The 24,683-nt window shown below is 38.2% G+C and overlaps 1 protein-coding gene across 4 annotated transcripts in view; it reads right to left on the reverse strand.

The window, feature by feature from the left end:
- Nucleotides 1-24,138, reverse strand: part of NAXD (NAD(P)HX dehydratase) — a 30,821-nt gene extending 6,683 nt beyond the window's left edge. Inside the window, exons 1-11 of one of the 4 annotated variants that reach the window (XM_087967286.1) lie at nt 24,055-24,138; nt 18,914-19,288; nt 15,735-15,885; nt 14,036-14,081; nt 12,623-12,711; nt 11,215-11,323; nt 7,802-7,852; nt 7,617-7,721; nt 5,930-6,050; nt 5,289-5,409; nt 1,172-4,337 (exon numbers count right to left, since the gene is read on the reverse strand). In XM_087967286.1, coding sequence (XP_087823412.1) covers nt 4,187-4,337; nt 5,289-5,409; nt 5,930-6,050; nt 7,617-7,721; nt 7,802-7,852; nt 11,215-11,323; nt 12,623-12,711; nt 14,036-14,081; nt 15,735-15,885; nt 18,914-19,288; nt 24,055-24,121 — 1,386 coding nt within the window. In that variant the 5' untranslated portion in view covers nt 24,122-24,138 and the 3' untranslated portion in view covers nt 1,172-4,186. Of the gene's footprint in view, nt 1-1,171; nt 4,338-5,288; nt 5,410-5,929; nt 6,051-7,616; nt 7,722-7,801; nt 7,853-11,214; nt 11,324-12,622; nt 12,712-14,035; nt 14,082-15,734; nt 15,886-18,913; nt 19,289-21,045 lie in introns of those variants that run through there. The other 3 variants (XM_026668903.2, XM_087967285.1, XM_087967284.1) reach the window with 3 other exon arrangements.
- Between the last annotated feature and the right edge of the window lie 545 nt (nt 24,139-24,683).

Genomic DNA, 24,683 nt, shown 5'->3' on the forward strand with positions numbered 1-24,683 from the left:
TATATATACCTTCCTGCAGCAGAGAAAGGAGCAGGTCTTATCTCTAGAGGGAGCTCCTTTCACAGCTACATGATTATTTCTGCTAGCTATTTTGATTTTAAAATGTAGTCGTTCATTTCCCTCTTTCTGTTCCTTTCACCGAATAGCAAATACATTTACTGGAGTGAAGAGTGTTGTTTGTCCCCATCACCTAAAATCACTCTGCAGGAATCCAAGAGACGAGCTTGTTCCAAGTACCAATCTTAGTGGGTGTTTATGGGGATGGCATCTGTGGTTGAGGTAACCGTAGTCAGTGCCCGTCATGGAACTCAGTTTCACAAATTCCCCTTCTCTTACAAACTCTAGAAATTGCCTGTTTAATCCTGTGAGTGAGCACTCTTAAATTCAGAACAGTGTAGAGCAGCGTTTTTCAAATTTGGCAACTAAAAATGTGTTTAGGGGAATTAAAAAATTAGCTGCTATTAACCTGGATCAGAAGGAGAGAGCAATAGAAAACTGTACTTTTCCCCCTTTTGCTTTATATGAAAGGACTTTGCTAAACAGAATCAGAAGCCCTAATATATATGTAAATACTATTTTGGGTACCAAGAAAGCTTCCCGATTTATTTTTTTTACATTTTATTAAAATAATTGGAAACTGGCATACTGAAGAACAAGTGTCTTGACTTGACATACTGATTTGCAAGAATGCTTCTAAGCTCCAAATGAGCCCCATCCACATAGCAAAAAAACATATTGTGTAACAGGATGCATCCTTGTGGAGCTAACTTCATAACCAGTTGCTTTGTATTGGTTCTATCACCAGGAGAGCTATTTTCTGAATGAAAACATCAACCCAAAATCCATTTCGAAGTAAAGTTTGCAAAGTAATCCAAATGTTCTATCAATTCAAAAAGTTGGGGATTCCTATTCATGAACAGGTCTTGAGATACTGGTTAGAGAAAGGCTTTGCTTAAAACCCTTTTGACATGGAAATACATCTCTAATGGAATATTATTGTACACACAGGTACAGGCAGTTGATGGAATGAATCCTTATTTATTTTTCTGTAGGGAGAAATGAGCTGCAGCGATGAGGCAAATAAATGTAGCTTAAAATGGAAACGCCAGTTCAATGCCGTGTCACATTCATTAGCCACATTCAGATCAGGATGAACAAATACTCGCTATAGTTATTTCAATCTGTCATTTTTATTTCCTCAAAAGAAACTCCTACAGCTTCAGAAAGTTTCAAATGTAAATCTTTATACACTAGTGAACAACATAAAAAACAGGCAGATTTAATGTAGTTATTCATCTGAGCCACCTGAAAAATTGGACATTTGGTTTCCCTACAAATTTAACTTAAATGTTCACCTTTCCCATCACTCAGGTCTAATGATGGTTTCAATTTTATGGGAGAACTCTGGTACATGTTAACTGAAAACAACATATAGTGTATGATTAACATCTTCCTTTTGTCAAGAACTTGCCATGAGTTCAACAACACAGGGAACCCGTTCCACTTTATGGGTCTAACACCCACAAATGAAGCGTGTTGAATGGTTGACTTGCCTTTTGTATCTCAAATAACTTCAGATTGTATAATGGAGCAGACATGAGAGATATAGGGTTTAGACAAAAACTTGCATGTCCTACCGTAGATTCCCTTCAACATGCAAGAAATAAAAAAATTGCACTGAGTGGTTTAGATGTGGAGACTAGTCATGTAAAACTTCTGTGTATTATAACATCCTAGTCACCTACACAGATAGGAAGAATAATGATTAAGTTCTACTGCAATTTTCTAGAAGTAGGAACACAATATGAGATCTGCTTCAGGCAGATTCTGGTTTTGAAATATTTTTGGTTCCGGAGAAACAGACTCTTGTTTAGAGTCAATTCAAAAATTCAGAAAGCAAAATCATGCCAATTTGTACAACCGGAAACAAGGCAGGGGCCCATCATTCTTCCCTGCTGTCCTATTCTTCCACATATAGTAGAGCGATCCTTCACTCATACTTCCAAGGAGCAGAACCTGTATCGTAATTTTTTTAATGAGCTGTGTGCTCTGAACTTTGAAACAACCGAAGAAGAAAAGACTCTTAATATAAAGAAAACAAATGTATTGTTCTGAGGTAGAAATCTCAGTGCATTGAAATGTTAATCATAAGCACTGAATTTATACAGAGCAATTTCCTGCTTGCACAAAGAAAGTTAGCATTAAACGGTACTGTAACATGTGACAAACCCCAATAGCAACTATCCATACACAAAGAGGAGTGTTAATTTAGCACTAGAAAGTATACACTAAGGCTTACATTGTCCACATATATACTTTGGAATAAGCTCCACTGAATTGTTGGACATTATTTCTGAGTAAATATGCATAGTCGTAGGTTGTTAATCATTCAAGTAAACCAGTTATATTCCATCATCTTTCTATGCAGTCTTTTGAAAACCATTATTACGAGATGAAACTGTTGAAATCAAAATATTTAGTTCATCAATCATACCAAATTAAACTTTTTCATTCAGTAAAGCTGAAGTAAAGGATACACTTAGGGCAGCTGAATGCTTGAGTGGTTCTATAGCCTTTATTACAATGATGCTGAATATTAAGAATAAATTGCTATCTTCTCTCTATGTTGCAGTCTGGATCTTATTGTGCAATTCAGGTTAATTCTTCACTTTTCATTTTTGAATCACTTCAATGCTGGTGACTTTTTTCCCCTCTAAAAACACGTCCACATGCAGTAGTATGTTACAAGGTGATTTTTAATGCTAGTATAAAAGCATGAAGGACACTTTCCATTGACAGCTATCTATGTGCAAAGACTATGCAAGAATTGCTTATGGTGAACTGTTTCTAAAACATTCCCCCTTTTGTAATACAACCTGCTGAACCCCTAATTCTAAGTATGCCTAATTTTTCCGCAAATGATTTGGTTTTATGTTCTAAACTAGCACTGAATAATAGATAAGCTTTAATACATTCAGCTAAACAAATTCTATTTTCACATGCCATGATTTACAGCTTCTTGGTGCTGCTGTACAACAAAAACTAGCAACGCATTTCCAACCTTCCCCCCTCCTTTCAAGAAGGAACAAAAATTAGTGTCTTTACAGACCAAGGAGTCAAAGGCAATTTGCATGCAGTCTCTGCTCAAAGATGGCACTTATCAAAAGTGGCATACTAAGTGCGCAGAACTGAACCTCTGTAATTGTTGCGAGAACAAACGAATTAATTCTTGCAAATCAAATTAGGAAGCTGAGAGCTGGTGGAAGAATACTGTAATACAAGCCACCAAAGTTAAGTACTTTAAAATCCCATTTATTTCAACAGGAGAGCTTCACATATAGTTCATTTTCATTCCATTGAAATTAGTTAAGTCCAGGGCCATGAACATTTAAATAATTAGTGATTTTTCAAAAGGCAGCTTGACTGTGTTTTCCTTGAGGAAGACAAGACGTTTCACTTATCATCCAAGAAGCTTCTTCAGTTCTAACTGGATGATGGGGGGGAGGGTGGGTGGCAATGGAGGGATTTTATTTATTTTCAGTCATCTGATTGTTAGCACTCTCTTTGAGAGTCACTGAGTCTCAGAGAGTATGGTCTCAGAGAGAGTGCTAAAGACCAAGATGACTGCAAAGAAATATGATCCTTCCATCCTTACCTTCTTGGATAAGAAGTGAAGCTTCATCTTCCTCAAGGAAAAAACATGGTCCAGGTGCCTTTATGAAAAAGCATCTTTGAGACAACCATGACCTGGATGACTGGGAATCTACAGACCTTTAAGTATTTACTAGAAAATAAGCCCTGTTGAATTCAAATTACATATATATATATGGGGCTTATGAATCCACAGATGGCTGATCTTTATGTTGCCTATCAAGTGAATATTTTTGCTACTAGTAGTTATTGCTCAAAAACCAACCTGTAAGATAGAACAGAGGAAATACTTTCAGTTTTGTTTTATTATAACATCTGCAACTACAGCTTATTCATCCCAAAAAAGGGAAAGAAAAAAAATATTCCAAACCCTTTAAAAATACCTACACTTTTTATTTTAAAAAATAAAAACTACCTAGTATACCATTACTGTTAACAGCACTTGAAAAGGGGTGCATTGTACAAGGATATCCTACTGTAACTTTCGTGGGCTGCTAGACTTGTTCTTCTTTTTTCCTCTTCTGCTGCTTTGGTCTTAGGTTTCAAAGAGTTTATTAAAGGCTGTTCCAATTTCTAAAACCATGTCAGAGGCTGTCATAGACCGTCCAAATTTCTGAAAGGCTTGGTTGTTGCACTGCCTTGTAAGTGAACATGCTCCAAATGCAGCCACTAGAAAGGGATTTTGACTAAAATAGAAACAAGAACCTCAATTAAATCTGAAATGAGCATGGCTATTCCCCCAGAGCACAAACCAACCAACAAATCTTTATTAGCTCTTAGGGCAGTGCAAGTAGAACAGTAGGAGCAATGAAAAGAATAAGAATGATGGATCTCATTTGCCCACCAGATCAGAGTTAAAATATGCTACATGTCCCAGACCTGTTTGTCCAACTGTGGGCTAAAATGCAAGTAACAATAAAAACATCCAGAACCAGGTAAGGATTTCTCAAAGGGAAAGGGACTAAAATTGATACCGTGACATAAGAAAAAAGCAAGTATCAAATTAATGTATTTACCAGTGTTACTTTCAGTTCATGCCTGATAAATTTTGCAAACAGTTGCACCAAACATTGCAATATTAGCCATGATGCTTTGTCTATCAGCCTCTAATATAAATTTATTAATTGTTTTACCAAATTTAGAAACCACCCATTTTCTTCACAGAGCGGCTCTGGGCAGTGTAAATTGGACATATGCTGAATTGTTGTATAAAGCAGAGGTGACACTCGATCTAATTGAGGGCCGCATCAGGGTTGTGTTTCACCTCGGGGGCCAGGGTGGGCATGGCCAGCTTGACATCACTCATGTCGGGGGCGTCTGTAATGACCCATGCGCTCTGCCAGTGAAAGCGGGCTCCCGAGCTCAGCCGTGACAGCCTCCTGCCACCCTCTGCCAGTAAAAACGGAGGTCGCTGGTAGAAGGCAGGAGGAGGCCATCACGGCTGAAAACAGACCCTGGGAGGGCTGTGCATGGCCCTCCTGAGCTCCATTTTCACTAGCAGAGGCACCACGGGCTGGTCCTCTGCTGTTTCTGCGGGCCACATCTAAGCACCCTGCAGGCCCCCGGACCTTGAGTTTGATTCCCCTGCGATAAAGTACCTTCAACAGAAGCTGATCAGAATGCATGACATGGCTTACCCGTTTGTTTTTTCTGGTCCCGCAAGAAAGGCCCAGTGTGCTAGGACTCCTAGGGACCCAGAGAGGATGTCTCCTTGTCCCCCACACCTCCTGCTGCTTCCTTCATGGCTACATACAAGCACTGTAACACAAAAAATGAAAAGAAAATACTCAATCCTCACCGAACAGAGCTGTGGGAGAATTGAAAAAACGTAGATGTGAAATGTAGCAGGCATTATATCTTTACTTACAAAGTTCATTTTGAAAGTATGACCAGAGCTGAATTTAACTAATTCATTAAAAGAAACTATGGTATTTTGTAAGATTAATATTTAAACACTGTTATATTTTTATAACCTCTTTAGCGACAACAATTTTTATTTAATAATTTTGCTATAAATTTTCAAACAGCTCTGATGGCTAATCTATCTATATTTTAAAATCATAAAATATGGTGCTAATGTTTGAATGGTGACATTTTTACTATAGCACAGTAGTCAAGTTTTGACCAATGACTAGCAAAAAAATGCTAGTATTCCCTTCTTTATTTTTGACATATTACATGCATGCACCTTCATTTTGTTTTAATTTCCCATAGCATCTACCCATATAGAAAAATAATGTTTACATTTATAAAAATATTTGATCTGTGTTTCATATACCTTTTTCTCCATCTGAAATGAGGTCTCGTTCGCCTTTCTGGACAATTGTCAAATTCCCCAAGGCTTGGCTGAGCCTTAACAGACAGCCATGATAATCATTGTTATCTACAGGATCTCTAAGCTAGAGAAGAGCAAAGGGGGAAATCATACAGGATTAATTGCAGTAAGTAATGAGGAAAATGGTTAACATTCATTCATACTATTTTTAAATTTTTCTGTTATGAAATGTTAGCTACCCGCTCAACTGTAGTCTCCATCAGCCATACAAGAGATGTTGCCATATTTATAACAAGTCTTACTATGTCTCATTTGATTTGGTCACAAGCAATTTGCACTTATTTGTGCAAAAATGGAGATTATATAAAAGTACAAAAAATCCACTTAACGCAAGTCCCAGAACTTAGAAGGATTTGTTTTGGAAGATATTAACTCATGTAATCTTAAAATAAACACTATAATGAAGTGTAATGATACAAGCAATGATTTCAAAACATAAAGTCATTCTCTCAAACAAGAGTTGCATTTGACTTTGATGAGATAATGCTATTCATCATGTAGAAAAGTATGAAGAAGTACTAGAAGATTGACCAAATTACTCGAAGATGGATGGTAACTTAGTTTTTTTAATTTTTTCTATTGCACAGAATGAGGTAGGTGCATGGAGGCATCTTGTCTCAATTCTTCTCGAACTCAAACTTAGCCTAGCCAGCTAGATTTGTGATCCATTGGCTCTACAATTAGTTTTCCTTTACTGCCTCATTCAGTTACTGTTCAAAATTACAATGGTGCTGAAAAAACAACTTTACAACCAATGACCACATTTATGACTGAACAGCATTCCTCAGATTGTGATCATCATTATAATCAGCACACTATTGTCCTATGCTTGACCTCGTTTTTTGTTTTTTTTCCTCCTTGCAGAACTGAGAGATTGGAGAGTAAATGATTACAAGAGGATAAGAAGGCACACAATAAGGCATATATAGGCTGTTTGCGAACTGTGCTCGGGGCTGCTTGCACCACTGCATTTCTTTCAATGTGTATTCTCAATTGTGTGCCTGCTTACTCTCTTTTAATTCCTTCCTTTTCAATAAATTTAAATATAAACATTAATTCCCTTCTTGCTAATTATCCAATGCCCAGATGAATGCTTCAAAGGGCAGGAGAATGGGAAAAGGAATGGGGAAAAAGGAAAGCAGTCATGGACACATGATTTCCCACTTAGTGTCAGCTTTACTTCACAAGAGATCTGCCCATCCCGATTATGGTCACTAAACAAAGACCGTACATATGTAGGGGCTGTAGATATCTGTAAGTAAACAAATAACTACAAATGTAACTTCTATGGACTTTGTGAAAAGTTGCCTTTTCAACGTTCACAACATAGACCCCATACATAAGTTACATATGTTAAGGTGGGCAGCCATATTAAATAAAGCAGCCATCTTGAGATTTAATGTACTGATAATTGCATTATTCTCTGCGTGTCATTATAGTATATTATAGTATTTGTCCCCTTCACCTGGTTGACAGCCTAGAAATTTATGCTTTAAAAAGCCTAAACTGGGCTAAAATCACACAGCCTATTTGATTAATTATTGAAATTCTACATTAGTAATATTAAATGTAATTTGGATTTGGGGTACCTTCCCCCATGGAAATATAATTAAGAACTGTATGGACTCACCATTGCTTCATAGAGTCTGCTAAATTCCATAGCATTTGGAGTAAGAATAGCTCGAGGATAACCCTGAATGAGAGAAGGCTGTTGGGCAATGAGCCATAAACCATCCTGCATGGGACAATAAGAGGAAACATTTAATGACAGGTACAAATTATTATTAAACAAATTAATAAAATTATCATACTTACAGCATCAATTACAATAGGAATTCCTTTGACCTTGGATTTTTCTATAATGCCCTATTTGCAAAAAAAAATTTCGAAACTTTAAATTAAATGTAACATTGAATGGAAAATGCAATTATTTTTCTCCTTTTGCAAAAAGTAATACATTTTAAATAAAAGGCAACTTCAACATTTTAAATAAAACAGAGTAAAACTCAAACCATTCCAAATAATAAAACACCTCTTCTAAAAAGCATACTATATGCTATATATCACGTTTACTACTCTTGCCATTTTTCTCTTTCTCTTCCATAATATTTTCACCAAAAATATATTCACATTTTTCACACTTCCATTTAGTGAATCTATTGAAGACTTCTCACACATTTAAAAGCACATATTAAAAATGCATGCAAAGCTAATACAAATAGCTTTTTAAGATAAAAGCAAACTGTAAATATTTAACTATAATAATCTCATTCATTAGAAGAGAATACATATGTAATTCATTACCCAAGTAAGTAACATCATTAGTGTTGGGACTTTATATACAGGAGGCTTCCCTGCCAATTTTTTTTAAAAAAGTTTTTTATTTTTCTTAACTACAAACATAGCATTGCATGAACAATGTGATGCCTAGGTGTCTTACATTTTAAAACAAATATGACAGTATTTCCATATTTAATACATTTAACAATATTATAAAATTTAACCTCAATATACAGTTTTTCTCTTTAATTTCAATGAGTTATTTTGTATCAATGTCCATATTCTAAATATCTCTTTTTACTACCAATAATATATTTTGGTGAGGGTGTTATTTTCTCCTTGGTGGTTCCTTGATTAGAGTATTGTTTGCTGCTTGATCACTTGCCTGGTGTTAATCCATGATTGTCTAGATGTTGGCTGCTGAAGGGGATGTGTTCTGGTCTTGTTTCCTTCTTAGTTTTATTATCTCTTGAATATGTGTAAATAGGATGCTTATTGGTGATCATGGATACGCTCTGCTACTCTTCTGCCTGCCTGTCTTACCTAGTAACTATTACGAGTTCTTGCACTGAAGAAAGTGGCTTTATTGGGAATTGTCGAAGAACTTTTTTTACTTTATTTTATTTGGTTTGTCAATTGCTTACAAGATAATAGGTATAAGTAAAAACATAGTTATGAATACATATAAGAAAAATAGAAGAAACAATAGGACACGGACGGTAGGCATGTTGGTGCGCTTATGCATGACCTTATAGACCTCTTAGGAAAGGAGTGAGGTCAATAGTAGAAAGTCTAAGATTGAAGTTTTTGGGGTTTGGGGAAGAAACCACAGAGTCAGGTAGAATATTCCAGACACTGAACACTCTGTTGCTGAAGTCGTATTTCCTGCAGTCAAGTTTGGTGCAATTAACCTTGAGTTTGTATCTATTGTTTGCTCTTGTATTGTTATGGTTGAAGCTAAAGTATTCATTGACAGGTAGGACATTGCAATGTATGATTTTATATACTATACTTAGATCGAACCGAAGGCGGCATAGTTGTAGGTTTTCTAGGTCTAGAATTTCAAGTCTGGTGGCATAAGGTATTCTGCAACGAGTAGAGGAGTGGAGAACTCTTCTTGTGAAATATTTCTGGACTTTCTCAACTGTGTTAATATCAGATATGTAAAGTAGGTTCCAGACTGATGAGCTGTATTCGAGTATTAGTCTACCAAATGTTTTGTATGCTCTAGTTAGTAATGTAATATTACCAGAGAAAAAGCTACGTAAGATTAGGTTAACAACTCTTAATGCCTTTTTGGCTATGTAGTTACAGTGGGCCCTAGCGCTTAGATCATTAGAGATGAGTACTCCAAGATCCTTGACAGAGGTTTTTTTCTTCAAAAAAATAAAGGTCCTTTTTTTCTTCAAAAGGCAGCTGGGCTGTTTTTTCCTTGAGGAAGAAGCTTCTCATCTAAGAAATGTCATCAGTTCTGATGGCAGGGGAGGAGGGAATGGAAGGATAGTATTTCTTTGCAGCCACCTGGTTGTTAACACTCTCTTAGAACTGTTGAGACCACTTGGGGGTTTATGTAGACTTTGTTGTCTTAAAAGAGTGACCTAAGAGTGACCTAAGTCACTGTAAGACTGTAAAACATATAACATGGGAATTTTTTCTCCTTTCAAGAAAAGCTCAGGAGGACTCTCTACCAACACAAGATACATGCACAGTTTAAACCCAAGAATACACTAAGGCACAAGCTTGTATGTCAAACATCCCAATACAAACTGAGTAATGTGCTATAGGCAATACAGTGCAGTAAGACGCATGCAGACTTGTACATTGGTGAAACAAAACAGCCACTTCACAAGCACATGGCATAACATAGGAAATTAAAGCCATCACGACAAGATTCAGGGATCCATCTGCATTTGAAAGACAACGATGTCTGAAGACTGCAAAGTCCACATTTTGGATAGATACCATTAGTTTGAAAGAGGGGTAAAAGAATCCGTATATGTTAGAACTGAATATCCCTCCCTCAACAGAGGAGGAGGAATAAGATACCACCTATCTCCAATATACGACACAGCCCTTGCGCCACTTCCAAGAAGATTCCACAACCCATTGTACCCTGATTCAGGTAACCCTGAGGGCATAGATAATTCCCCAAGGAGCCTCTATAGCTTTTGGAGAGAGCTAAAGATCAGATGACAGCAAAGAAATACAATTCTATCTCCCCCCCCCCCCAACATCCTATCAGAACCTATTCTTCCATCCAATCTCAACTGTCAATACCTATCCTTCCATCACCCCCACTGATGAAGCTTCTTGGCTGAGAAATAAAATGTTTTTTTTCTTTTTCTTCAAAGAAAAAACAGTCCAGTTGCCTTTTAAAGAAAAAAGAACCTTTGAGTTCTTCTTCAATACCCAATAAAGCCACTTTCCACATGTTGCAATTCTTGTAGTACCATGATATAGACATTCACAATATTAAGCAACAAGTGTTACTAAGTTTATTAAATGGACCCCTGTAGGGAGGCAACCTTTATTTTGGCATTCATTCTTTCCCAACAAAAGTCAGTGCAACAAGAAAAATACATTCGAAATAATTACTTAACACCATACCTTGCACATGGGTATATAGGCTGAGGGAATACAAATGTCATGTATATTTTATAGAAACCATTAATTATGAATGCCAGAAATTAGCCAATGCCTGAGTTTCAATCATCTGTAACAACTTTTTGAACTTGCTTGCAGAAGCCACAAATAAACATAGGACTTTTTTAACAATTTCTATTTCAATTATTCTGCTTTTATAACTTACTAGCCATGCAACATTGGTTACATTTCTGAAATAGCATAAAATATTTGAAATTAATAATAATAAAGCTGACACTCTTTTTAAAAAAATAATAACAACATCTAGGCAATGTACCAGTAACACCTTAAGAAATCCAGGTTACCTTGGCATGTTCAAGTAATAAATCATCTCTTCCCAAACCTGGTCCAATGACAACTGAGTGAAGTCGTGGCAACCAGCTTTCTACCTCACGCACAGCATCAGGGCTGTCACTAAAAAGAAACAGCAAACAAATCAAATAAAAAAAAATCAATCTTCCAGTTTACCACTATGCCATTTTTCTTTCTATGCATCTACTAGGAGCATTATAGAAATGTTCCTTAAAACATAGATCAGGGGTGTCCAACCTTGGCAACTTTAAGACTTGTGGACTTCAACTCCCAGAGTTCCGCAGCCAGAGTTCCTCAGCCATAGATCATCACATTCATATCATTAAAAATGTTAACATCCAGTACTTTTGAAAAACAAATGGGATATCAATTTACTCCTATGGAAGAAGCATGATGCATTGCAACAGAACAAGAGACCTGGGGTAGGTATCTCATAAGAGCCGCTCCCAATATTACACTTGTAAAGAACTATATTCTGGTTAACAGTACTGACTTTTGCATGAAAACTGAACCCTTCACAGTACGTTTCACAATTTAAAGTGCTGGTTATTACCTATCATGTCCTTCACAACAAGGAACCAGTTATCTGAGTGACAATCTGCCTTTCTTAGTTTTTACGCATTCCATACAATTAACCTCCTAGCTCATATAATATTTACAATGTAAGGCACATGCATTTAGCTATACAAGAATTTCTGAAAATTTGTTAAAGCACTACATTTTGCTTTAACAAAAAGTGTGTGTGTGTGTGAGCCTGACTTACAGTTTGAACTCAGCCTGAACAAAAATCCAAGTAGTGCTGGGCTTGCATATTGAGTATCACTGTCTGTGGGAGAAAAGAGTTACCCTGTTTTGGGTACCATTTTGCAGGGTTTAATACAGAGTTTCTCTAAGATGTGTGGATCAACTCCTATAATTCCCCAACCAACCAGTGCAACTGGGAGATTCTGGGAGTTGGTCTATACATTTTAAAATTGTCAAGTTTGAGAACACTGTTTTAAGTGACTTCAAAGAGCAACCTCTAGTTTTTGAAGCAATTAAACAGCTACATGCCTTTTAAGAAACTATGTGAAAGGGGAGAAAAAGATATCTCAATATAATTTTCTGAAATGATCCTAGTTTCAAGGAAGATAAAACTTACTTGTTGTTAAAAATGAAGAAATGCATGCGACACTTAAATAATTTTGAATATTACTCTGTTAATTCTAGGCATACTGATTTCATCTCACCAACCTAAAGCTCTTTAGACAGATGCAAAAGACAATGGCTGGTATGATGATACGAACATGTCACTAAAAATTATGAGTTGGAATTAACTTTTTTCAGTTAAGACCCTGAGTTATATAGCAGCTGGCTAAGTATGTACTTTTTTTCATATCCAAGGAAAGACAGAATACTTACAGAACTGGATGAACTATAAGCTCTGGACTGTAAGATTTTATTACAGTTGCTGCATCTTTGGTACAAAATACATGGGATAGGTCTGCCCCCTAAAAAAATGAACACATTTGCGATCATTAATAACATTTAACATTTCTCAAAATTACATTTATTATCTCTTGATTTCATGCTGAAATTCAATATTCTCAGGTTTCTCTTTCCTTTCTATTCCCCAATCTTAAATAAAAGAAGTAAATCTCACTAATTTTAATTTAAAAAAAAACCTTTTCTGGATTAGAAATAAACATATTTTCTATATTTAAAAGCCAATACTTCAAACTCCCTTACTTTATTAATAATAAAAGAATATAAACAAGGGCAGTTTCTCCCTATGAAGTTTGCAATGCAGCCAATTAAAAAAATGAAATACACCCCCTGAACTAACTTGTTATAAATAAGGTGGTCCTCAAATTATGACCACAATTGAGCCCAAAATTTGTATTGTTAATTTTGCCCCATTTTATAACTTCTCTTGCTACAGTTAAGTGAATTACTGCAGTTGTTAAATTAGTAACACGTTGTTAAATAAATCTGGCTTCCCCATTGCCTTTGCTTGTCAGAAGGTTGGAAAAGTTCAGAAGGTTGATCACGTAGCCCCAGAAAACCACAAATGTCATGTCAGTTGCCAAGCATTTGAATTTTTATCATGTGACAATGGACTGCTGCAATAGTTATAATTGTGAGAAAAATAGTCATAAGTCACTTTTTTCAATGCCATTGTAACTTTTGAATGGTCACTAAATGAACAGTTGTAAGTCAAGCATTCAATTATGGACCAACTTAATGGTCCAATTATATGACTCTTCTGATTTAATTGATAACTAAACCCAATACTTATCCCCCTCCTGTGCATGGAGTTTTATATAAATGTCAGAAGCTTTCTTCTTCTTCTTGACATAGTGCCCCAGGACCACTTGCCAAATTTCTTAAGTAACAAGTGGGCCAGAACTTCACAAAGAATTCAAATTTGGAACACAACAGGTTAGAATATCCAGTCCACCTTGAATAAATTAAATTCCCCAATCCATCAAGAAATTCAAGCTTCATTCATGATTAATTAGCAGCTTTAGTAACTACTATTTCCAAAATTTCCCATACCATTGTACACACTACGTAACCAACATCTACATCTGATGATCCAAATGGATATTAAAATTTATAGATGCAATGACCTACATAGTTACTATCAACACACTAAAATCTCAGTTTGCTGAATAAATCAAGACATTTAACCAATACAAAACTAACATTTTTGTCTATTATTGGGAACAGAGTTCAGCACATTTTTTAAATAGTTGAACTGCATGTTTAACTCTGTGGAATAAAGAACATTATCTTTCACTGTACTCCACGCAAATGTAAGAAGAAACATACCACTTTGAGAGCAGAAATTGCAGCAAAATATGGTGCCCCTGTATACCTGCATATGAAAAAAAAAAACCAGGAAATATATATTTTGTTAAAAATTGTGACTGATGTACTTGTACCACAATGTGTTTATGTGATATATTAAAGTAGAAACATCACATCATTTTATCAATATAGTTTTACTGATATTTTCTTGACATAACACTTTTGTCAAATATAGTAAATCTAACACTGCATTGCCTTTTCACACAACTATTAACATTGTACAATATAGTTATTCTAACTTCAATGAGTTATATTCACTTTTGAACTTCAGATGTGACAAAAGCACCCTAAATAACTGATTATCATATACTTTTAGTGAATATACACACAAAATAGAAATTAATTAATAAAAGTTCATTTACCATACAATTTTAAACTATTTTTTAGTAAATTTTAATATTTCATAATACTTTCCACTTGTTTGTGCTATCATTTCTGCGTTTTCTTCCTTAACAGTTAGTATTACTTTTTATTAGATACTAATTTACATAATAAATTGTGGAATTGCAGTCAGATGATGACTCTTAAAGATCCAAACAGAAGCTTTCACTGATTTAATAGGCTAACACTGTATTAATTATAAATAGAATACACATTTATCACTATTTTGTTTGTGTTCCAATATTTCTTTTAATGAACAGTGAAAATCATCACTTGCAGACTAAAAACAGCCATTATCAAAACTATCACTCTAATTTTCTAATGATAAAATGAGTCATATTCCAACAGTGCAGAAATATGGCAGCGATCAGGCCAATGTATTTTTTCCTTTCTGTCATTTTCTCCAGACCAAAATGTAACATTCCATTAAAGCAGTAACCTTTCTAGTTAGAATCAAGCTACATTTGCAACATATTTATTTAATTTATATTGACGCTTATTCGCCCATGGTGACTCAAGGCGTCTTACACAATGTAAAACCATATTTAAAAGAAAAAAGAAAAACTAACAAAAAGAATCAAATAAATTAGTAAAGTATAATAGAACAAAATGGGGGGAGAAACCAACTCCACCCCCCATCCCGATGACAGCAGATCACACTAGCCATTTGATGGGCTCCATCCCACTCTGGTATCCCCAGGCCCGCTGGCAAAACCAGGTCTTCAGTGCCTTCTGAAAGAGTGCTAGAGTGGGGGCCATTCTAATCTCTGGGGAATGATATTCCAGAGGGAGCCACCATGGAGAAGGCCGTTCTTCTGGGTCCCACCAGGTGTATCTCCCTCAGGGATGGGACCCACAACATTCCCTGCCTCCCCGCTCTAATGGGTCAGGTAGATGTGACTGGCAAGAGACCTTCCCTCAGATAACCCTGACAGTAATATCTACTGTATATTTGGAACACACAAAAGAAAGGTGCCCTTGATACACCTCTAAAGGCTAAAGCATGAATATGCTATGACACCTTAATTGATGATTAACATCATATCTATGCCCCCAGGTATGTAATAGCAATATCTGTTGATTTATTTGAAGACAACTACTTCCATGCAAGAAAAAAAATAGTAAAATTGAAAAATAATTACTTTTTTTTGGAAATGGCAAATAACTAAAAATGGTAAAATAATTGGTATGAAAGTGATACAAGTAAAAAACAAAGATAAACATAATGTCTGAGATAGAATAGTACCAATACATATTTGTACATTTTTATTTAACTTACTCTTGGCATCCTCCAACAATTCCTATTCGTCCATCCTGGCCTTTATGTTTTTTGGCAGTTAAAAGTGGAATAACATTTCGCACCAATTGAAATATATTTTCCATTTCCTTTACGGAATGTGTTTTGTGAACTGAAAAAGATCTCTCTATAACTGGAAAAAAATAAGGACATTTAATTAAATATTACAAATATAAACTTTTAAGATAGTAGGTTATCTGTATTCATAGATCAGAATTCGTTTCTAAAGAAATTGCTGTGTTAAACCTATTTATGTTGTAAAGATATTTTAACCCAAATTCCACATAATCTTATTCACAAACAGCAGTATACCATGTGTGTTTTTGTTTATCAGTCTGAATAAACCACGTGTATCCCCCCAATCACCAACCTTCTAACAGATATAAAAACATTTCTAGTTTGGCAATCAATTATTTTAGTCTTCCACATCTAGGCATCAGTTTCCCAATTCCTTACTTGGGTATGTTCAGACATACTTGGAAGTACCACAAATCTCTTAAGAAAAGACATATATTTTATCCTGAGATATTTCACTCACTATGAAACAGAAGTGTGCAAAATGTCTTGCACACTCTAAACATATTGATCTAAATATTTCATGTTGAACAATCAAGTTCCCGTTTGTTTTTTTCAACTTGTCTATTAATGATTTTCAAGATGTAGTATGAATATATTGGTAGGAAATGCTAACAAGAAAAAATGGATATGTCTTAACTGTAACCTAAATGTTCTCTTATAAGTAGCTCCAGGCAGCTGATTTTACATAAATCAGTTTTTCAAGTCAAGTTTTACTTGTTGCATGCCAACTACCTGAAATAGTCCTGTCACTCCAGAGAACCCAGGCTAACCAGATGTACAGCATATATTGACTTCTATCTTATGCATGAGACTGCAAAGAGACAATACTACAACTGACTAAAAACATATTGCTTAAGAATGAAAAAAATGCCAAGAGGTAGATGCTAATTCAAGAGTTAAGCTCACAAATCATGTTAACTTTCCTTGTATTGAATAAGTAATGATGGTGTGGTACATATGTGAATTAGTGAATCTTGAAGTGAGCTGGGTTGAGAGAACAACTGGCCCAAAGTCATCCAACTGGCTTTCATGCCTAAGGCAGGACTAGAAGCCTAGTTTCTAGGCCAGTATCTTAATCACTACACTAGTATTATTTTTACATTGTACTTGTACAATGAAGCTTACTAACCAATCATAAGAGATTCTACAAGTTCAGAATGAAACTCTGAATCTTAATGGAGGCTTCACTAATATATATATTGGTGCCGAAACGTTGCTACAACTTTAAAAGCACAACTACAATGACATGGGAAAATACCCAAACGAAGCTGAATACCATACATGTAAGTACCCGCGAAAACTATACATATGTTTTCTTAAGTTTTCGCAGGTATGTACATGTATGGTATTCAGCTTTGTTCGGGTATTCTCCCACGTCATTATAGTTGTGCTTTTAAAGTTGTAGCAACCAGAAGCCTGATGATGGCAGATGAGATTCTGCTGAAACGTTGCTACAACTTTAAAAGCACAACTATAATGACGTGGGAAAAATACCCGAACAAAGCTGAATACCATATATATATACATATATATATAGGATTGAGCTGTAGAGTCCTCTAAGTTTGATTGTTTCCATACAGACATTTCAGTACCCAACTAGGTAACATCATCAGTGCAAATGTGGGGTTTGTTCCCTGTTTACCCCATCAAAACTGGCAAGGCAAGTAACTGTATATAAATAGCAAGTAAAGCCCACATTGACTCACACTGATGATATTACCTAGTATCAAGGTACTGAAACATCTGCAAGCAAACAACCAAAATCGGAGAACAACAAAAACTCCACAATTAATGGAGGCTCAAAATTGATTTATATCAAATACATAGACCTGGATTCAGTTGCAGTTACCTCTAGTCCTGAAGAACATCGGCACAGTGAGCTATGAGAGTTGTTCTAAAACCAGTTTTCAAATTCTGTTCCATAGCAGGTTGTGCACTGTCAAAAATCTTCTAGACCTCTATGGGTGGAAATATTAAGCATATCCTAACATGCACAATTTCCAAGGGTAACAACTAAATACAACAGGATTTGCAAGCATCCTTTTCACGTTTCCTCAATTTAATCTCCAGCAAACCCTGTGAAGGTCCCACAGCGAATGCGCTGGTGGTGGTGGGGGAGAAATCCCTGACACTGCAGGCTACAAATTCCTTATTCCCCTTCCTTGGTTCACTGCATTACCGTGCAACTATGCAAAACCTACTGTGCACGAAAGCAGCTTTAGGGGCATCTTAACAGCTGTTTTATAATCTAAATTTAGTAACCAGGAAGTGCTTTTACAGTTACCTACATAACCGTGCAATTCTTCCAGCACTAATTATCATGTATGGCTGGAAGATCATCAAATTTGCTAAGGCAAATTCTGAGAATCAGTGCTAATAGTTTATAAGAAACAATTAATCTGAAAGATTTTAATGCTTAATGAAGTCGCAAAGCCCTCAAATGAAGAATAGGATATTTGGGGGAGGCAGAACTGGGGAAGATTAGTGAAAGAAATGTAGTAAAAGGAAGTAGTGCTACTGGCTGTTATTGCCAGGCATTGCTATTTAGCAACAAAAAACATTCTTCTCCCATCTAGTATTAGAAAGGGTTGATGAAACCCTTCTGTCTGCTATAAGCCATGATTTTTTTAGAAGTTTTAAGTATTCTGCAATTACTTATACAGTATGCTTGTAGTTTTTAAGTAGTTAATTTTGATTCTAATGAAGATACGTTAAATTATTTTAAATATTTAATTCCAGAAGTTTACGAGCACTGAATATCTACCTACATGGATTTTACTATCAGTATATAGAATTTCATTTTAAATATCTAAAATGATAACTTACTGTTCTATATCTTTAAAAATGCTGAACTATGTGAGCTACACATTACAATGATATATTTCAAAGCAATGCTCAAGAAAAGCATAACTTTAAATAAATTCCATGCTTATAGAAACATTTTTATTATGATTCAGTTTTTAAACAAACCTCAGAATACCAAGTATAATTTCATTGATTTTTAGAAAGATGCACAACTATGTGCACAAAACTTAAATTAGTACTGTAGATCCATGTATCATGAATGCAAGAGAATGAAGTACCTATGGGTGGAGATAATGTTGCTGTCATAGAATTATAGTTAAAATTTTCTCCATACGATCGGTGATTTGATCTTTGTGAAGGATTACTTGGTATAAACTGGGACCTTTGTGATACTGTGGAAGAGATTCCTGCTAACATCTGTCCCAACATCTGCAACATCTGGAGCTCCCTGGCATGCTCTGCTTCACGTCGTTTGTCTTCAATTTTAAGTCGTTGTTCTTCATATTTATAAAACTTCTCTTCAGTATCCATACTTTGTTGCAAAAACTTTTCCATCATTTTGTCCAGTGTTAAATTTGCATGTCGCTTTTTTGATCTTTTAGCCTGAGATAATAATGGTGGTGCATTGGTGTGAGCATTAATTTGTTTAAAACCTAAAAATAAAAGCAAGCTAATTTTAATAAAGACTAGAAGTAATAAGAAGTGTCCCTAAAATTTCATATTCATCTATGTACTATTCTAGTAAATATTCATTACAGTATAATACCTTGTGGACTATAGTCTAATGTATTCCTCATAGAAATTAACTGAGTGCAGTTCATAAAATATTACCCCATAATCCATCAGGCTTTCAGATTCTATAAGCGTGTTCTGATTTTGAGGCAAAATCTCTAAAAAATGTATGTGCTTATTTTAATCACAATGCAATACCACTGTTCAGGTGGTTTACAACACAACTCTTCCACTGCAAATGATTATCATCAGCTTATTTCCTGCTTTTAGAAATATATTACAAGGAATGTAACTATACACTTTGTCTTTGATATAACTTCTGTGTAAAAAAATTGCGTGAACTATCAGACTTAAGCATGTCACTTTATGAACCGAGAATTAGGTAAAATAAAAAACACAGGGTAAAACACCACTGTTGCTTTCTATGAATAATTTTCTAAAAATATTTGCAGAAAATAGCATTAATATATAATACTGTTCCTTTTACACAGACTTTGTGTAAAAGGCCTATCAAAAATTAGCCTGAGGGGTAAATGGTTATTAAGACTGAAGATAAAGAGCATGCTTTTATATTGTGGATTTTCCATCTTTCAATAAAATAAATGGATCAAAAGTTCATTGGGATCCCAAGACATGTCAGATTTCTTCATGGATAAATGAATATGAAGTGTATTGTTTAGAGAATTCAAGACAGATATTTCCAAGGTGTTACATCATTTTTTGACTCCCTGCTGTTGTTGGGTAACATTTAAATATGCAGTTGGCATATACAGGACAAGGATTCTTTCTGGTTAAGTTAAATGAAGCACTTATATGGTTAATTGGGATTCATTTAAAATAAAGTGCAGTTATTATAACAAATGAAATTTACTAACATTTACTAATGTTAACCAGCCTCTGTATGTAGGAGGGTAATTAAAATATTTTCAGTGAAAAGAAAGGGAGGATTATCTGAATGATTCATGCTCTAAAGTTGTGTGATTAGGTAAGTAAGGCTCTTATCTTCTTTTAGACCAGATTTCTTCAACATATTGCACCATATATACTACCTCTTCTCAATGTGATGGAGGGGATAGAAATCCGACTCATTTGGGACAGCTTGGAAATGCTAATTTAATCAAGAAGTTGAGAGAAAGGTGACAGCTGTGCTGAGCCTTTTTCTTAACATCTCTGATAGACAAAGGTAGCATTGAGAACATACCAGAGAAAATGTGTTTATGGCATGCAATCTTTGGCATGTTCACTTTTAAGCCAACCTCACAGAGCACAACAGAGCTTTCTCTAATTCATGCCAATTTTTAAGATTTGTGGATTTTAAATCTCAGAATTCCAAGCCAGCATTAACTCCACCGTTTGAAAGTTGCAAACTTTGATTAACACTGCTCTAAATGGAAATCCTCCATGACCTGTATATGCCCATCTACTGTATATATAACCTGTACATACACATACCATTTATACATGCCCATGCTCAATGCAACTGTTTCTGGGCAAGCAGCAAAACATTGCAGCCTCAGTCTCCAGGTTGCAAACACAAGAGTGAGGTACAAGACCTTAACTAAGGTAGAAGCATCTCACCTACAACCAACCAGGCCCCGCTGTAAATATAAATGTACAAGTCAAAGATAGATCCTTCTCCCTCCCTCTCCCCTCCTTTTTTGTTAGCATAGTAACTCACTTTCGGCAGGTGGTAGCGGGATGGCGAAGGGGGGACATTCCACTTTGATGGCGTGGTCGGCGTAAGAAGAGCACTCGCCCGAATCGTCCTGGAAGTTGTCCGGCGGGGAAGACTCCAGCTCGCCACCATCCTCGTCTTCCTCCTTATCGTCGTCGTCGTCGTCGTCCTGCTCCTCCGCGTCCGCCTGGCGGCTGTTGCGGAGGCCGCTCTGTCTGGCGGAAGGGGGCGCGGCGAGCACCATGGCGGGCTGGTGGTGGCTTTCGTCTCCGGCCGCCGCCACCATCATCTCCGCGGGAGTCAGGGGCCGCTCGGCCACTCCGTGCCCATCGAGGCCGTGCCCGCCTTGCCTGCAGCTGAGAATGCGGTGCATCTCTTCGTAGTATTTGCAGATCTTGCGGGCGTGCCCGTTCTTCTTGAGTCCCTCGCGGGCCTGGTAGTACTGGCGCTTGAGGCCCTTGATGCGGATGCGGCACTGCTCCGGGGTGCGTTCAAAGCCCAGCTCGGCCAGGCGGCAGGCCACGTCCCGGTACACATGGCTGTTGCGAAAGTTGCCGTCCAGCGCGCTCTGCACGTCCGCCTCCCCCCAGATCTCCAGCAGCGCCCGCGTCTCCAGGTCCGACCAAAGAAAGCCCCGCGTGTTGGTGATCATCCTCCTGCCAGCCCAGCCGGGGGCCGCAATGGCCGCGCCCGCCCGGGCAGGGAGGCGAGGAGCGCGGCCGGCCGGCAGAGGAACGGGCGGGGGAGTGGGAGGGGGCGGCGGGGTCCGCGAGCGAGAGGGGGGAATCAACGCCCACCGCGCCGCCCGGCCACTCCACCCTCTGCGCGCCTTGCCGGCGGCGGCGGCAGAGACCCCGGCGTTGCGCCGGGCCCCCTCCTCATCCCTCCGCGGCCGCCCCCGCCCCCGCCCGTTCGGCCCCGAGCAGAACTTTCCCCACGCCACCGGGCTGCAGCCGGACCCCGCCGTCGCGGCTTCGGTTGGAGGCGGCTGGCGCAGGCCTGGCCTTTCAGCCGCCGATGCGGTGGCCGCTCCCTCGCCTCGGGCTGCGGGAGCTCGGGAGCAGCGGCGGTGGCGGCACTTGGAGGGCCGATTGGCGGTTCATCGCCTCACTTGCCCGGCGGTTTCGGGGATGGCCCGGCGACGGTGGCGGTATGAGCTCGGCGCCGAGGAGAAGCTCTGAGCCGGCCTCTTCCTCCTCCTCTTCCTTCCCCGCTCCGGAGGGCCCAAGCCAGCCCGGCGTCACCGCGCATTGCACTCGGTCCCCCTCCCCTCCGTGCGCGCACACCAGTCAATCAGTCACCAAGTTCACGCACAAAGCGGCGGAGACTCGGGGCTCACAACTTCAACCGCGGAGAGGGAGGGGGCGAAGACAATGCGCCTCGCGCGAGGCCTCGCCCCCCTCCACTCCTCCATCCCCCAAAACAGGGCGGCTCCTCGGGGTCCGGTCCCGACCGACGAATCTAAAGCCTACGGCGGTAAGGGAGAAAATGGAATCTCAGACCTCTCAGATCCACTAAGAAGCCCGCAGCACTCCATAAAGCAGACTTCCCTTCTGCAAATAAAAGAGGCGTGCATGTGCGGCTGCAGAATAAAAGGAAACAATACAGATACTAACGTGCCTCAAACAAGGTCGAACCGCTCCAAAAGAAAACACACGCCATTTAGATAGATTATAGTTTTCCGAATAAAAGCGGGTTTTCAACCAAAGTCCAAATGATCATGTTATCTTTGCGGCCCTTTTTTCATCGGGACCCACCGCGGAAATACTGTTTCCTTGGAAAAATACTGGATAGAATTGCTTAAACCGCAGTTCAGTGAACAAATCCCCACTGAAGTCATGCGTACATGCCAAATCCTAAATTGTGTTTCACAAAGCGCGTTGGCTGAGAGACCGCAGAATACATCACAAGCAAACGCAAACAATACACGCGCTTTTGGTTCCCCGTGTTATGCAAACCGAGCGATTGATCTCAGGCGAATTTGCCACGCTTCCGCCGAAAGCAGTTCGAGAGAGGGTGCATCTGGCTTCTCTAACCATTGAACGCTTCTACTCGCGCACAAATGATTGGGCGCTAGAAATGAGCTGAAACGTCTAAAATGTGGGGCTGCCTCTTGAAAAGCCAATTCACGATCTGCGAAATGGCATATGGCACAAGGTTCAATGCAACCAATCCGGGCACAGGTACACAAAAACAAAAAAAACAAAATCACGCCTGAAGTAAGACCAAGGTAAATTTAACCCCACTGCTACTGAGTGGCCCTTTCGCGATCTCGAAACAAATCGGTCGGTTTTACTTTGTAGCTTCAAGTTTTCATTTTGAGCGTGACTAAGGCCAAGAACTTTTGTTGTTGTTGTTGTTGTTGTTGTAAAAACCTCTCCGTGATTTTGCAGAGAAAAAAAGATTGTGGGGTGGCCTTCATCCTTCAATGGGAACATTTACTGTTTTTTTTTTTTACTCTGTCCTTAAACGTGCCCAAATGAACCCACTTCTCACCGAATACTCTGCTGTCACACTCCATACACGGTCTACATACTGCTGAGTAACCATCATTGAACTCAGTGGCGCTTACTTCTGAGTAAACACGAAGTTTCAAAGCAAGTTTCCTTCTCACGCCCCCGTCCCGTCCCCCCATTCTTTTAAGGGTGTTCTATAAAGCAAGAGACGAGATGTAGATAGTTCGAAAATGCAAGCTGTCCAGACAACCTCATACCATACGACTCCAGGTGACTAAATGGAAACAGGCAGTGTTTCTGGCGTGCTATGCACTCCTTGCTTTGCAGCAGCCGACGCGTAAAAGGTACGCGTTACGCACGTGAAATAAACACTCCAAAGACGCTTCATACCTTTGCCATATTGCAGCCAGAATATAATCAGTGCCGAGGCCAATGCTACGGTTACGTAAGCGCCCCTTCCCCAAATCATTCCCGCGGAGAAAAGCGCCAACTGGGTCCTCCTCGGCTATCCCGCGCCCCCGCCAGTTTGCTGCCTCTGCGCTCCGCTCCTTCTTACCTCGCCACCAACCGGGGCTCGCAGCACCACCTGCCAACCACACAAGCGAGCGGCTGACACAAACCATCCGCGCTCCTTCCGGGTGGAAAGCCCAGCCGCGGTAATGGGAACGCACAGGCCACCCTCTGCCCGCCCTCTCCTTCCGCAAGAGCGCCGCACACGGAAAAGCCAATCGTAGGCCCGTTCTTTCATTGATTGACATCCTCAGAAAGTTGAGGGGTAAAGCAACGCGACTATAGGTGCAGGGTTATTATTATTATTATTATTATTATTATTATTATTATTATTATTATTATTATTATTATTATTATTATTATTATTATTATTATTATTATTATTATTATTATTATTATTATTATTATTATTATTATTATTATTATTATTATTATTATTGTTGTTGTTGTTGTTGTTGTTGTTATTGTTGTTGTTGTTGTTGTTGTTGTTGTTGTTGTTGTTGTATCCGAGCCAAGCTGTTTATTTTAAATATATATGGTGTTAAAACATAAAAAGGAGTGAGTTGATTCAGATGTAAGTTAGCTCAATGGATGCTCTGCCCCTCCTCTTTTCTTTTTAAAGGGAAAAGATCCAAAATGGATCACCTATAATTCTGTTTTAATTCTCCAAACTCT

Source organism: Notechis scutatus, chromosome 5, assembly GCF_049901735.1.
Source record: "Notechis scutatus isolate UNSWTSFEM ecotype Mainland chromosome 5, rNotScu1.2, whole genome shotgun sequence".
Taxonomy (NCBI): Eukaryota; Metazoa; Chordata; class Lepidosauria; order Squamata; family Elapidae; genus Notechis; species Notechis scutatus.